Source organism: Rana temporaria, chromosome 6, assembly GCF_905171775.1.
Source record: "Rana temporaria chromosome 6, aRanTem1.1, whole genome shotgun sequence".
Lineage (NCBI taxonomy): Eukaryota > Metazoa > Chordata > Amphibia > Anura > Ranidae > Rana > Rana temporaria.
The window spans coordinates 98,869,148-98,884,203 of NC_053494.1; the positions used below are offsets into that span (position 1 = coordinate 98,869,148).

At 43.8% G+C, this 15,056-nt stretch overlaps 1 protein-coding gene across 1 annotated transcript in view; it reads right to left on the reverse strand.

Moving 5' to 3' along the window:
• Positions 1-15,056, reverse strand: part of ZC3H15 (zinc finger CCCH-type containing 15) — a 47,468-nt gene that overhangs the window by 9,218 nt on the left and 23,194 nt on the right. Inside the window, exons 6-8 of the mRNA XM_040357063.1 lie at positions 14,856-15,038; positions 9,024-9,170; positions 8,825-8,926 (exon numbers count right to left, since the gene is read on the reverse strand). Coding sequence (XP_040212997.1) covers positions 8,825-8,926; positions 9,024-9,170; positions 14,856-15,038 — 432 coding nt within the window. The remainder of the gene's footprint in view (positions 1-8,824; positions 8,927-9,023; positions 9,171-14,855; positions 15,039-15,056) is intronic.

The window sequence follows — 15,056 nt, forward strand, 5'->3', positions numbered from 1 at the left end:
CAGAAATAAGAGCTCTAACAAATTCCCTATCATTCACTGACCCTGAGGCAGAGTCATCCTCACAGTCCGTGTGGGTTAAGCCTGCATCATCTGACATTACAGAATCAGAAGCAACAGCAGGCAATGAGTCTGTGTCAGAGACATCCCCAGAAGCAGGCTCAGGGAGGGGGCGCTTTATACCCCCCTACTGGGCACTAGCTGCTTCAAACCTGGCGAGAAACACCTCAAGTACAGCTGACATTGCCTCAACAGATGCGGCAGGAGCAGGGGGATTAAAGTATATCTCAGGCATAGCTGGGGCAGAAACACCAGATGCAGGTTCCATATTGCCCCACCGCTGTGTACTGCAAGACAGAGCACCCCACCGGACACCTCCTGGCTGCAAAAATAGAAGCAGAGGCCTCCCAGGGACACACCACCCCACCCAGCTTCAGAGAGAGCTAAAAACCTGAGGTGTGCTCTGATATGCTGGCTGTGCTGTGTCTGTCACCTCAGGGAAGAATCACAACGTTTCACAGCGCTAAAACTGTCACAAGAGGCCAAGAGATTTCCAAGATGGCCGCCGTGTGAGGTAAAAAAAATCACCAGCGGGCTACAGGAAAATGGCCGCCGAGCTATGTAAATCGTGACCACGGCAAAATGGCAGCCGTGGCGCAGTTTAAAATCCCCAGTGACGCACCAAACACCTCGTACAACACAGCAGCACCCCCCAGAGTTAACAGTCCCCGGCGGTAATAAAGAAAACCCAGGAGGCCCCCCTTCACAGCCGCTAACCAGTCAGGGAAAGGAGGGAGAGGAAACCCTCATTCGACCTCCCCAGGGAAAACACCAGCCAAACCACCTTGCCAGGGCAAGGGGCCACTACTTACCCGTCCTGCGACTCCGGGAGGTATCCCGGACAGAACCAACGTTCACTAACGGCATGGCTGTCGGCCAGACACACTGTGACAAGGCCATAGAGACCAGTCATATGCGTGTCCTGGAACATGTAGTTCCCCGGCCGCCCCTGGAGCAATGGGGCCCGTTGTGGACAACCCAGAGCTGAGCGCCGGCACACACTCGATGGCCGAACATGGGGGGGGACTACAAGAGTCAAGACCCAGCCTGTCACCCAGTCGGCTGTTAATAGAAGAATCACAGGATTCAAAAATGCAGGAACAAAATAATAAAAAGCGTGAAAATTGCAAGAAATAAAATCTCCAGAGTGCCTGTCCTCTCCTGACGTTAGGCAGAAAGAAACTGGAGCTGCTAGAGCAGGGTGTGGGTTATACCCGGGGAACCACGCCCCCTGGGGAGGAGCTGCACTGAGGAAAGTGTTAACATTTAAAAGTGCTTTGTTTCTGCCTAACTCTCCTGGAAGGAAGCAGATATAACCCTAAGGTCAAAGGCTGCTGTGTCTGTCCATGAACGGAAGAGAAACTCTGGAGCTCCAACTCCAGCAACTTGTTACTTATAAAAGAACCTTCTTTTACTCCGGTGCCAGAACAGGGCAGTGAGGGAACAAAAAGGGAAGTTTGAGGCTGGGGAGAGCCAACTTTAAGTGAACCAGTTACCATGCCCTGTGTGGGTAAAGCAGATTCACCTTGAAGAGCAACTGTTTGAAGGTTTTTACTTGGAGAATCAAAATAAATAAGGATGTACACATCAGCACTAAAACTCATCTTCCTATCAATTTGCTCACACAGCCATTATCTGAAGCAGCAAAACTCCTAGTGAAGCTCAGATTACCAATCAAGGTCAGCAATGGCAGCTCCCATATTTCTAAGCTTACAGCTTCTTTTAAAGCTGTAGTTTTTGTTGCACTTGCACTACAGCTGCAATAGGGCAACTTATCTGAAGTGAATGATGTCCCATAGGTCCCTGAGAAGTCTTCTCTCCTCACAGATTCCTAGTCCTCGCAGAGGACCCCCCCAAGGGTTAAAAGCTTTGGGTCTAGCACTGTTGTACATTGAAGATCCCCATGGGCACCCACACCTGTCTTCTCTCCCCATTGTACAAGAAGAATTTGGACTTGCTTGTAAATTCCATGGCTTGGAGTACAGAACAGGATGCAGGCAAAAACAACAGGACACTGGGTTACAGGCTTGTATCTTCAGGTAATAGGACACCTCCTCTAGAACTCTTCCCCACTATGCAAGTTTTGTAGCAAGCAATGTAGAGCAACCGAGGAATAAAACAGTAGTCAGTGTCCTGTATAGTACTCCAAGATATGGAATGCACATGCAAGTCAAAATTCTGCTCATCTTACTCATACATTACAGAACACAGACAAGAGTATTCATACACCATGGATAGTGCCAAAGCAATGAAGAAGGGTGGGCAACAATGGGTCAAACAAAAGTGTACAAAACAGGCACAACAATCAAAAAGCTCAAGTTCAAAGTGCTGCAAGAATCTTGCAGCCGAAACCTGCTTCCACAGAGGATTGATCACCTGACTGAACTTAGACCAGGTGGCAACCTTACAAAGGTAGGCTACAGAGGCTTGGTGCTAGAAAGCCCAGGAAACTCCCACTGAATGGGCATGTGAAAGTGCAGGAGGAGATTTGTCCTTGAGAATGTAAGCCGGGCGCCCTCCAATGTGGCCCGCCATGTCTTGCTCTGAGATGGCAGGTCGGCAAGCACAGATCGTGGGTTCCCGACCCGCCATCTCCGAGCATTAGTGAGAAGAATGGAGCCACCGCTAGAGGAAGCAAAGGCGATGCTTCCTGTATTAGCGCCAGTTCCTTCACAGACGGAGTGATACCAAATGTACTCCGCCTGTGACAGGAAGCATCGGCTCTGCTCTACTGCAGCGGCATGCTTCTGTCACAATTATGCTCGGGGATGGCGGGTCAGAACACGGAAACCCGTGATCTGGGACAGCAGCCATCAGTAACCGTACCAATACCAGCCAGCAGTACCAGTCATCAGTATAAACCAGCAATACCAGCCACCAGCACCCACCGGCAGTACAAGCCAGCTGCAGGAATCCTGAGGAAGAAGTGAAGATTGAGGTCAGTTGAGGTGCAGGTAAACTGCTGTGCATCAGTGTGAAAGCAGCCTTAGGCCCCTTTAACATGATCACCCCGATCGAGTGCATCTGCCTGTTTCTCAGGTGGACTCAAAAACAGACTCTCCATTCACCTCTATAGAGCGGCAAATGTAAACGACTCATGTCCGTTTACACCCGCCTATCTGCAATCCGATCTGCAAAAAAAAAAAAAAAAAAAAAAAACACACACCAGATGGAGATCTGTCCCCTTCTGTCCGGGCGGATCGGAGGGCACTTGGGGTATAGATCATCTCAGGGCTCACTACTGTGTGAGGCCCCATAAGCTATCATCTGTATTGTACATACAAGTACTAGAAAAGGAAGGAAGTAATAAGAAAAAAGGGGAAGAGAGGAAAAGAAAAAGAAAAAAATATAAAGGAGAGAAGAAGAGGTAGGAGGAGAAGGACACGAGACAAATAGCAGGTTGCGAATGACAAAATCGAGTTCCATACAGAGTCGAGATATCCACGGGTCCCATATCTTGTTCATTTTTTTGGGCGTTAATACAAAGTATATGGGCGAGTTGATCGTTAATCATGAACCCATCGCGTTTACTTTTAACATGGTCAAGAGGAATTACCAGACGGCAGATTTCCTTTTGATACACTGATTCAGGAAATAAAAGAAGGAAGGAAAAATGAGAATTAGTCTGCCTCTACATTTTTGAGCAGACAAGGCTTAATTCTCACTGGGGCAAAGGAACAGATTAGCCTGAGGTGAGACCAAGGAATTAGGGCATCCGAAGTCAGAGCTAGAGGATCTTTGGCCCTGGCCACAGACAGAGGTGGTAAATCTGGAGGCTAGGATGGCTACATCCAGATGGCTGAGGTGGTCTGCTTTCCAGTTGTCCACTTCTGAGATTTGAACTGAAGCCAGTTTCTACCCATGAGATTATCTGGCTGAACTACCGGGGGACGTCCCCTTGATGGTTGATATAGGCCACAGTTGTGACATTGTCCAACTGCATCCTGATTGGACATCTTCGCAGAAGGGGAGTCCAGAGCTGCAAAGCCATATGTATTGCTCTGAGCTCCAGGATGTTGATGTGCAGCATAGTTTCCACAGGTGACCATGTAACCTGGACCATGAGGGACCGAAACACTCCTCCCCAGCCAGAAAGGCTGGTGTCCGTTATGACTTTCAAGTGATAAGGATTGAAAGACAAAAATGTTGCTTGGCTGGACAGGAGAATTAGTAGGTTGGAGGGAAGGAGCAGGTTTGTTCCAGGTCGAGAAGATGTGTTGGCGTGGTCTCAAATAAAATTGGGTGAACGATACAGCTCCGAAGGAGGCTTCTTAAGAGCCCCTTTCACACTGCCAGCGCCTGGGCGGTAAAGCGCCGCTAGTTTTAGGGGCGCTTAACACCCGCTAGCTTTGGAGGCGCTGCCCATTGATTTCAACGGGCAGGGGCGCTTTAGGAGCGGTGAAGCGATGCTTGCAGGACTTTTGATGTCCTTCCAGCAACCCAGTGTGAAAGCACTCAGGCTTTCACACTGGGATTGCAGATGAGGCTTTTTTTTAAGCGCTAAACCCCCTTAAAAAAGCCTCCAGTGTGAAAAGGAGTCCAAGTGTTTCAAAGGTTCTATATGCAGAATCCTTGAATGATTTAATAGCTTTGATTGGTACAGAGGCATTTATAGCATTTGATAACCCCCAAATACCTGGGCGTATCCTGCCTGGCTATACCATCCCCTCTGCAAACAGACCACAATAATCATGACTACCGAGCCCTGACACAGTGGTCAGTTTGCACGATTTTGTCATTCGCAACCTGCTATCTGTCTCCAGTCCTTCTCCTCCTACCTCCCGTCTCTGCTCATAACAGTGCTCTCAAATACTCCCATCCGCTCTGTACCATTGTAATAATTCTGCCCAATTGTACCTATAGGAGCGTGGCTCCCGACGCTCAGCTGATTGTCGGCTCTCTCCCCAACTGACATCAGTGGGAGGGCTCGGCCCCGCCCACTGCAGCCGTGAGCCAGAGAGTCGACAATCAGCTGAGCACTGAAACAGAGCTCATATTTAGGTACAAATAGGGGAGATTTTGTACAAAACACAAGCACAGGGACAATTACTCGAATGGTACAGAGCGGATGGGAGCATTTAATAGAAGTGGATTATGAACCACTTTAAGGAATGATGCTGCAGAATCAAGCCACTTTAGTGAACTCTTGTTTTCACTGCGAAGAACCGTATACAGTATAAGAAAGCACAGCTAATTCGAATATAGGATATAAATAAACCTTGGGAAGGCAATTATTAAAAAAAAAAAAAAAAAAAAAAAAAAAGTGGGTTAATGTGCCTTCCTTTAAAAAGGGTTGTAAAGGTAATTTTGTTCCCATAAATAGCTTCCTTTACCTTAGTGCAGTCCTCCTCCACTTACCTCATCCTTCGATTTTGCTTTTAAATGTCCTTATTTCTTCTGAGAAATCATCACTGCCTGTTCTTCTGTAACTCCACACAGTAATGTGAGGCTTACTCCCTGGTGTGGAGTGTCGTGCTCGCCCCCTCCCTTGAACAGGAGAGTCAGAACGCCCACTAACACACAGCTCCTTTCTCTGCAACGTAGAGAGTCTGACTCTTCTGTTGTCCAAGATAGGGGGGGCGAGCACGACACTCCACACCAGGGAGAAAGCCTTGCATTACTGTGTGGAGTAAGACAGAAGAACAGGAAGTGAGGATTTCTCAGAAGAAATAAGGACATTTAAAAGCAAAATTGAAGGATGAGGTAAGTAAAGGAGGACTACACTGAGGTAAAGGAAGTCATTAGGAAAAGAAAATGTTTTACCATTACAACACCTTGTGATTTTTGTTTTTTAAATTTTGCAACTTTGACATGAGTTCGTGAAAACTGCACATATCAACTACTTTGTGCATTCAGGCGGATTTTACCCGTTTTTTTCCCCAGGACAATTTGGGCTTTCATTTGGTGGTAAATGTTGGCTATTTTTTTAATTTTAGCAAAAAAGGAAAAAAAACGGGCTCAAAACTAGTAAAAAAAATAAAAATAAAACTGTATATTTCTTACCAATACCATAACCTACCACCAAAAGAACAACCAGGGGCCTGGCGAGATGATGGAGAATCAAGAACTACAATGTCAAAGTTTTTTTTTGCATGGCACAACAGAGTTTATCCACATAAGCAAGCATGTTGCGGGATGCTCCCACTTCAAAATGTAAAAAAGTGTGGGGGCAAAAAATAAATCTTCAGCATCCTCTCAAATACAGTTACTACAGTGCATCCGCAAAGTATTCACAACGCTTCAATTTTGTTATGGTAGTCTTATTTCAAAATGCATTGAATTCATGATTTTCCTCAAAATTCTACAAACAATAACCCAAAATGACAATATGAAATTTGTTTGAAATCTTTGCAAATTCATAAAAAAAAAAAGTGGGTTAATGTGTCTTCCCTTAATGGGGTTGTAAAAAAAATTTTTTCCCCCTAAATAGCTTTCTTTACCTTAGTGCAGTCCTCCTTCACTTTTACCTCAAAAAAATAAAAATAAAAGGGGGAAATACATATGTATTCACATGACACTCAAAATTGAGCAAAGGTGCATCCCATTTCCACTGATCATCCTCCTTGAGATGTTTTTACAACCGAGTCCACCTGTGGTATATTCAGTTGATTGGACATGATTTAGAAAGGCACACAACTGTCTATATAAGCTCCCACAGTTAACAGTGCATGTCAAAGCACAAACCAAGCCATAAAGTCCAAGAAATCGTCTGTAGACCTCAGAGACAGGATTGTATTAAGGCACAAATATGGGTAACTGATTAGAAAAAATTTCCATTTTTTTGTTTTTTCTTTTTGATAAAATCTGCAAAGATTTCAAACAAACTTCTTTCACATTGTCCTTACGGGTTATTGTAACATTTTGAAATAGGGCTGTAACATAATGTGGAAAAAGTGAAGCTCTGAATTCTGGATGCACTGTATATCCTCATTTCCATCTTAGTCTGCATCTTCTAGGACAGGCATATCGTTATCCAACCTAGACTGGAGAACTGCCCTCTACCCCTAGAACGGATTAGTAGTGGAGTCTTGTAGTCCTGGACAAGGATACATGCACTAAGGCTGTTTGTTGTCCAACTAATTGTGACAAATGTAGAAAATTCTGCTTATGTCAGCAGACCACTTGTTGCATGCCTAAAATGCAGGGGAAAAAAAATAAAAATAAAAAGAAGTGGTTCCTGGTCTGGTGCTAGGGAAGCATCACTAGGAGATTGCGTGTGAATGTTTGCTTGGATTTAGCCATGGCTGCCTTTCGCCTTGTTTCTGCCATAGTGCAGGTATTCCCCTGTGTACTTATGTAGAAGGGCGAGGTATATAGGATAATAGTGTCTGGAAGGAGTATGCAGCAACTCATCCTGTAACGAATACTTGTGGCAAAAATGTGGAGAAAGCACCCTTGTAAGGGCTCTAGGCAGAAGTGGCGGTAGAGTTTACAAACAGTGGTTTGATGCAACATCTGGTCATCTACTTGGGACTAAGCTCCAATTAGTGGAATATTACCCATCCAGTAAAAAAAAAAAAAAAAAAAATTACTGTTTAGAGAACATTCCAAACAAAGCCCCAGTCTTTACAGCAACAGTCAGACCCAGGATGACCCCCGTCTTACCTGAGCACTAAAATGTAATTGTGTGTGTATATATATATATATATATATATATATATATATATATATATATATATATATATATATATATATATATATATATATATATATATATATATATACATACACACACACACATACACACACCCAAGGCTTCGCCCACCACATTGGGCATAACTGAGGGGGTCTTCAAGTTCCCATAGCAATAGATCTTAACCCTGGACCTGTATAGCAACCTTTGGCTGACTACAAGTGCCAATGGGAGCAACCATGTAGGATCCAGTGCCCAAGGCAACATTACAGGCCGTCCCCAAGGCATGGGGTCCAGGTACAGTTTCAAAAGGTTTACAGAAGTTGAGCCAATCCAGATGCAGTGTTTGAGTGAGTGAGAAACGTATATAGCGCAACACATGCAAACTGAATCGCCTCTGGTATCTGTGGTATTAAAAAGCATAAAAAAAGATGAAGGTAATAAACTAGTTAACTGAAAAATGATTTTTCTTTGACGGGAGAAGAGGTCCATCCTTAAGACACTAGCAAAAAACTGAGGCCTGAAGGGGTGTAGTTGGGTATAGGGAAGACGCCCAGGGTAGCACATCCTTGAAAGCTTTGCTGGTGTGCCAGTGTGCAATCACTTGGAGATACAAGCCTATAACCCACTAAACCCAGGGTCTATAAATACTTGCCTATTGTCCTGTACGATAAAGTCCATGCATTGTTTTCACAGAATGCAACACTTTCTCTGAATGGAGGAGAGCATTCTATAATCAATCCTCCTCACCCTCATTAATAGAATGTGCAACATTCTGAAAACAATGCATGGGCTTTTTGGAGGATGGTAAGGGGTGGGGACTCACGAGGACCTTCTTCTATGTACTGCAGTGTTATGCCAGAAGCCAATAAACCCTGCAGCAGCGGACATTCAGCGCTGTTAAAAGGACTGTCATCAATGAAGAAAAGATTTCTACAGGAGCCACCAGCCTGCGGTGCATACTCCATTAGAGGCAAGTCGTGCCTGCAGCTGTAGCACATAAAATAAAACACACACACACACACCGACCCCAATCGCTACCAATCATAAATTAGAAGTTTTAAAATCACTTTTTACTCATGTGACTGTAAATGGCAATCACATAATCTCATTGGATATCAAAAAACAGAATACCTCATATTCATCCTGTTCCATTATATACTGAGTGTCATCTGCTTCTTCATCATCATCGTCTACAAGCTCAGGTCGGAATTCAAATACTTCACGTCCACTGATCTGAAAAAATAAAAAAATAAAAGAGAGAAGGAAGTTACATAAAACACTTTTTAAAAACACAAATCTAACAATTTAAATTTAAAGTGGAAAGTAATACCCCTAAAGATTTTCCAGCTGTAAAGTCTGCTTTTCTTCTTTCCATGTCTTCTTCAGCTTTAATTATTCGTTCTTGCCTTTTTCGTTTTTTCCACGCAAGGAAAGATTCTAAGGTGATCCTGGTAACATTTGGTCCAAGAGCTGCTCGCTAAACAGACAGAAAAGTAATATAAGTCGCTGTGTTGCAATGCTAATTATAAAAAAAAAAAAAAAAGGGAGGAGATAAAAACAGTAAAATCATATTCATGTAAAAGTTTTGCAGTGCAAGTGGGGACAAAGGACTCGGCTTTAGGGGGCAGAGGTTACTGCATTGGTGGGGGTGCAGAGGACACAAGACATCCGATGACACACTTCCGGTGGAGTGTTAAGATACCAAAAGTGGAAGGGAGGCGTTGTGCTTCCAAACGGCGGGTTACTTGTTCCCGGCAGGCTTAGGCGACAATGAGACTGGGTTTTCTCCGTTCACATCAGCGGCGCCTAAACTGTTGGCGGCTGTGGTCTTCTCTCAGTGCAGCACTGTTCACTTGGCAAAGGCTGCTGATGCATCACCCCCACAGAAATGGGTTTCCTGTCACCTATAGATTGTGAGGATACCTCTGCAGACAGAGGACCCGCTTAAACTGAGCCAGCGGCTGCATCCACTGCCAACACTACTCCCAAGTTATGTGCCTTCTCTTGCATTAAGAAATGTGAGCGTAAGGGCTGTGTAGGTGGGAGGGAACTTGCCATGTTTGCATTTACTTTGGTTTTTCCTTCAGGTTGACAAAACCAGTTAAGGAAAAAAACATCTGCAGATAATCTCCTATTCACAGAATGGTAGTATAATCCAGGTATGCATTCTCTGAACAATGGAGAATAAGGATTCACGCCAACAATAAAAAAAACGGGAGCCTTTGAACTGTTAAAGTCGGACAGGGTTCATGATTTCAAGCAATGCGGCTTCCCGTTTACTGGAGAGCATGGCTTTCAGGTACAGGGGATGAGAAATTTTATGCACTGCCTCCGCCCAGACACACCCACAAGACTCCCCTAGTCATTGTTCATTGGTTGTTGTATAACCCCTCCTGTTTAAAAGAATGCCCTAGCTTGATTGGCCGATCTATATAATCGAGCTTGATGGTTTAACAAAGATTGCTCCGAGGATTAGGGCAGGTGGTCGAGCAATGGAGCCAAGGATGTAAGAGGATGGTTAACGTGTTTACTTGGGGATATGTGGGGGAAACAGGGTGATACCAAGATGCATTATACCAAGAGGCTGAAAGGGCACTTAAAGCGCAGGAGATATGGACTACGCATGGCGTAAAGTGGAATTTCCACGACAGGAGTTAATGTTTTCCATGAAAGAAGTGGTTTCCTCCTTTCAGTCATTTAGCAATAGACTGGCTGGATTACGTCCCGTCACTTCCAAATCTGTTCCAGTGGTCCGGGAACCTTTGCAGTCAGTTTCAGCCAAGTTCCCCCCTTAGGGTCAGAGCAAGTGATTTCTCCTGTCCCGGAAGATCAAACATTTCAGGGTTTCTACTCGCTTTGATCAAAAAGCTTAGCTTTACGTGGCAATTTCCCAGAGTCACCAGACATTCGTGATTCTCACAGAGAACAGACCATGCCATGGGCGGTTCAGGGATCTGACACTTGATCTCTCTGCAGCCCGACAATTTTTACGGAAATTGCCGAAGTCATGGCCTATTTTAATTTACAGAAAAATTTCAATAGTTTCTTATCTAGACCATTTCTTAATCTTTGCCCAGGAGAAATAAAGACTTTCAAGAAATATAAAAAAATGTATGTGGTGTATCTGGATTTTGCAAAAGCATTTGACACAGTTCCCCATAAACATTCACAGTACAAAGTAAGGTCCGTTGGCATGGACAATAGGGTGAGTACGTGGATTGAAAACCGGCTACAAGGGCAAATTCAGAGGGTAGTGATAAATGGGGAGTACCCGGAATTGTCAGGGGTGGAAAGTGGGGTCCCCCCCATGGTTCTGTGCTGGGACCAATCCCATTTACTCTGGTCATAAACGACTGAGGATGGGATAAACATCTCAATCTCTGTATTTGCGGACAATACCAAGCCAAGCAGGGCAATAACTTCTCCACAGGATGTGGAAACCTTTCAAGATCTGAACAAATTAATGGGGTAGGCAACTACATGGCAAATGAGGTTTAATGTGGAAAATAAAATGTAAAAATGCATTAGGGTGGCAAAAAATATAAATGCAATCTACTCACTAGGTGGAGAACCTCTGGGGGAATCTAGGATGAAAAAAAAAACCTAGGGATCCTAGTTGATGACAGGATCAGCAATGACATGTAATGCCAAGCTGCTAACAAAGCAAACAGAATATTGTCACACATTAAAATGGGATGAACGCAAGAGATAAAGCAACAATTCTCCCGCTCTACAAGACTCTGGTCCGGCCTCACCTGGAGTATGCTGTCCAGTTCTGGGCAACAGTCCACAGGAAGGATGTACTGGAAATGGAGCAAGTACAGAAGAAGTTATGAAGAAAGGTTGCGAGCACTGAACTCATGCTCTCTGGAGAAGAGACGCTCGAGAGGGGATACCACACTGGTGACCCCACAATAGGGATAAAACTTTTACGCAGAAAGGAGTTTAATAAGACACGTAGCCACTCATTAAAATTAGAAAAGAGGTTTAACATTTAACTGCGTAGAGGGTTCTTAACTGTCAGAGTGGCAAAGGATGTGGAATTCCCTTCCACAGGTGGTGGTTTCAGTGGAGGAGCATCAATAGTTTCATAAAACTATTAGATAAGCAGCTGAACGACCACAACATACAGGTATATACACACACACACACACACACACACACACACACACACACACTACTGACATAAATCACACACATAGGTTGGACTGAAAAATCGTGTCCGATGTCTTCTCTGAGTCCGTCCTTGGATTACCAAATAGACACAGTAAGTCAAAAGATCTCTCTTCCGGGGGAAAGATATCAAAGACCCTTCTCTCTGTGTAGAATTTCAGGTTGCTGCCACGAACCTCCCCATGCCAGGTGATGCAGCCGTTAGGTTTAAATGACAGCAGCGATCATGGGGTGCCATGTGCTTAATTGCATTTCAGACCCCTTCAAAATCCCTTTTAAAATGTTGGGATCACAAGAAAAGCTTCTTGAATCAGATAGTTAAACTCCCCGGCGGAGACCGAGTCTGTCCTGGTGGGAACATCCAGAGCATTTGCAGAGAGGCTAGGCCTTGGGCACAGTGCTCCCCAATAAAAGTAACCACCCATACCAGTCTTTGGGGAGCTCACTCAGAAGACTGGCAGGCTCAGGGATCCTGGCTGCCAGAGGAGGAAGGCCAGTGGTCCAATTTCAGAGAGCTCCTTGCAGTGGGCAAGGCGTTGGTACCTCTGGAGCCAAGGATTTAAACAGGCAAGCAGTTGGTCTTTCCCGCCCTACAATGCCAGACGTAGCATATGTCAACAAGCAGGGAGGCACCCACTCGAACAGTCTGTTGTCCCTAAGCCAGTAGATCCTGAGTTGGGCAGAAAACCATATTGCCTCAATCAGGGCTGTCCACATCACATTTTCTAGCAGACTGAGGCAAATGAGTCAGCAGCAGGAACTGGGAGCTGAACAGGGAAGTGTTCCAAGAGATCACACCAAGATAGGGAATACCCTTAGTGTACCTCTGTGTCCAGTCATAACAGGAAGCTTCCAGCCTTCTTCTCACTTGGAAGAGTTGGAGGCTTTAGGGACAGATACGCAGACTTTCCCATGGAAGTTCAGTCTCTCATATGCCTTCCCGCTGTTGCCTCTAGTAATCCGAAAGATTATCCAGGAACAAGCAGAGGTAATCCTGATAGCTCCTTGGTGGCCCAACACAGAGAACCTTTTCAGCAGCTCCCCCCTGGCCCCTGCCGCATCGAAGGGACCTCCTCCAACAAGGGCTAGTGCTCCATCCAAACCCTCAGAATTACCATTTTATGGTTTGGACGCTGAGCGGCGCATCCTACAGTTAAAAGGATGAGAAAAGGAAATTTACCCTGTGGAGATTAGTGTTGCAGCAAAAAAATAATAGTAATGAAAATTGTTTTAATTGAAACAAGGTTTAATTGGTGTTATAGTACGTCTCAGAGTACATATCTATTGTATTTAAACAAAAAATTATATACAAGTAATCACAGTAAAAACATGTATACATGAAATAACAGCATATTCATTAGACCGTAAGGGCACACCAACAAGAACATGGCATAATTTTATAAAAATTAAAACATGATGAGCATTATAAATGATACAATCTCACCTATACAACATATTTCGTTTTAGAGCATCTCCACTTTACCCCCTGAGGATGACCGCCCTCTACAAGGTCGAAACGCATTGGAGTTTTATCATTTTACCTTGCTCATCATGTTTGTATTTTTATAAGATTATGCCATGTTCTTGTTGGTGTGCCCTTACAGTCTAATGAATATGCTGTTATTTCATGTATACATGTTTTTACTGTGATTACTTGTATATACATTTTTTGTTTAAATACAATAGATATGTACTCTATGAGGAGACATACTATAACACCAATTAAACCTTGTTTCAATTAAAACAATTCATTACCATTATTATTTTTTGCTGCAACACAAATCCCCACGGGGTAAATTTCCTTTTCTCATTCTACATTAATCTGGGGTGTGCAGCGTTCTACCCACCTCCAGTATCGCTTTTCTTTGCTAAAACAGTTAAAAGGATATTCACCTCTAAAAAGTAATAGCTGACAGGTCTAATTAACATGAACAAACAACTAGCCTCTTAAACAAGCCTAGGTGACCAGACTGTCCAGCGTCTACAACCCTGAATACAAAGTACTGTACATTACACATTCATGTCTCCAAGCGATGAGCAGACAAACAATATGCGACTCAATTAACAATGGGAATGCACACCTAGGAAGCACACAATGGGAGAGACATATGTAACAGAAAAACACTTAACACCTTAATAAACAGACTATAGCAGGAGACCCTCAGTATCAGGTTGCTTTGAGCTTATCATATTAAACATCTGCTCCGAGTCTCACAAATTAAAAGCAGTCATTGCTGGTTTTGGGCATAGAGGCCCTAAATATGTATCTAGGTCACCCAGTTCCTAGTCTGTTTTGGGGAGAAACAAAACCACTCCAAGGGTCCACCAGGCACACACCTCCCAAAGAGTAGGGTTCCTGTAAAAGCCAGGGCCCATAGTCAGTAGGCAAGAGGCCACCCTGCAGTCCCCTCCAAAAGCCCCGATCCTGGTTGGGTCTGTCACATCCTGTAATAGTCAGCGCTTGTTCAAGTCAGGCAGATGCCCGAGACCACCTACAGTGTGCCCCTGGGATTCTCTAGATCCTTAGAAATGGGTACGAATATTAACAAGTATACTTGTAAGCACCATAGAATGCCTGCACTTTGAAAGCATTATTACATTTTGATGATAGATAGATAGATAGATAGATAGATAGATAGATAGATAGATAGATAGATAGATAGATAGATAGATAGATAGAGATAGATCTTATATAACACACTTGTGCTCATAAGTTTACATACCCTGGCAGAATTTATGATTTCTTGGCCATTTTTCAGAGAATATGAATAACACAAAAAACAATTTTCACTCATGGTTAGTATTTGGCTGAAGCCATTTATTATCAACTGTATTTACTCTTTTTAAATCACATTGACAAACTTATGAGCACAACGGTAGATAGGAGATAGTAAGTTTAGCTTATGTTTGAGGATGAGTTTTTGCTTTGTACATTAATAAAAGAACACAAAAAACACACAAACACATGCAAACACATGCAACACTATACCTCTCTCTCGATCAAATCTTCTAATGAAATTTCTTCCCCTCTCTCTTCTTTCTTCTTGTCTTTCTTCAGCACAAATCCAGCAGGTAAGGCATGGCGATACATGCAGACGTCCCCTCCACCAGGACATACCCAAAACCACCCATATTTGTTGTTTTCTATAGCGTCAAGGAAAAACTTGCACACCTGAAATAAAAAATAAAA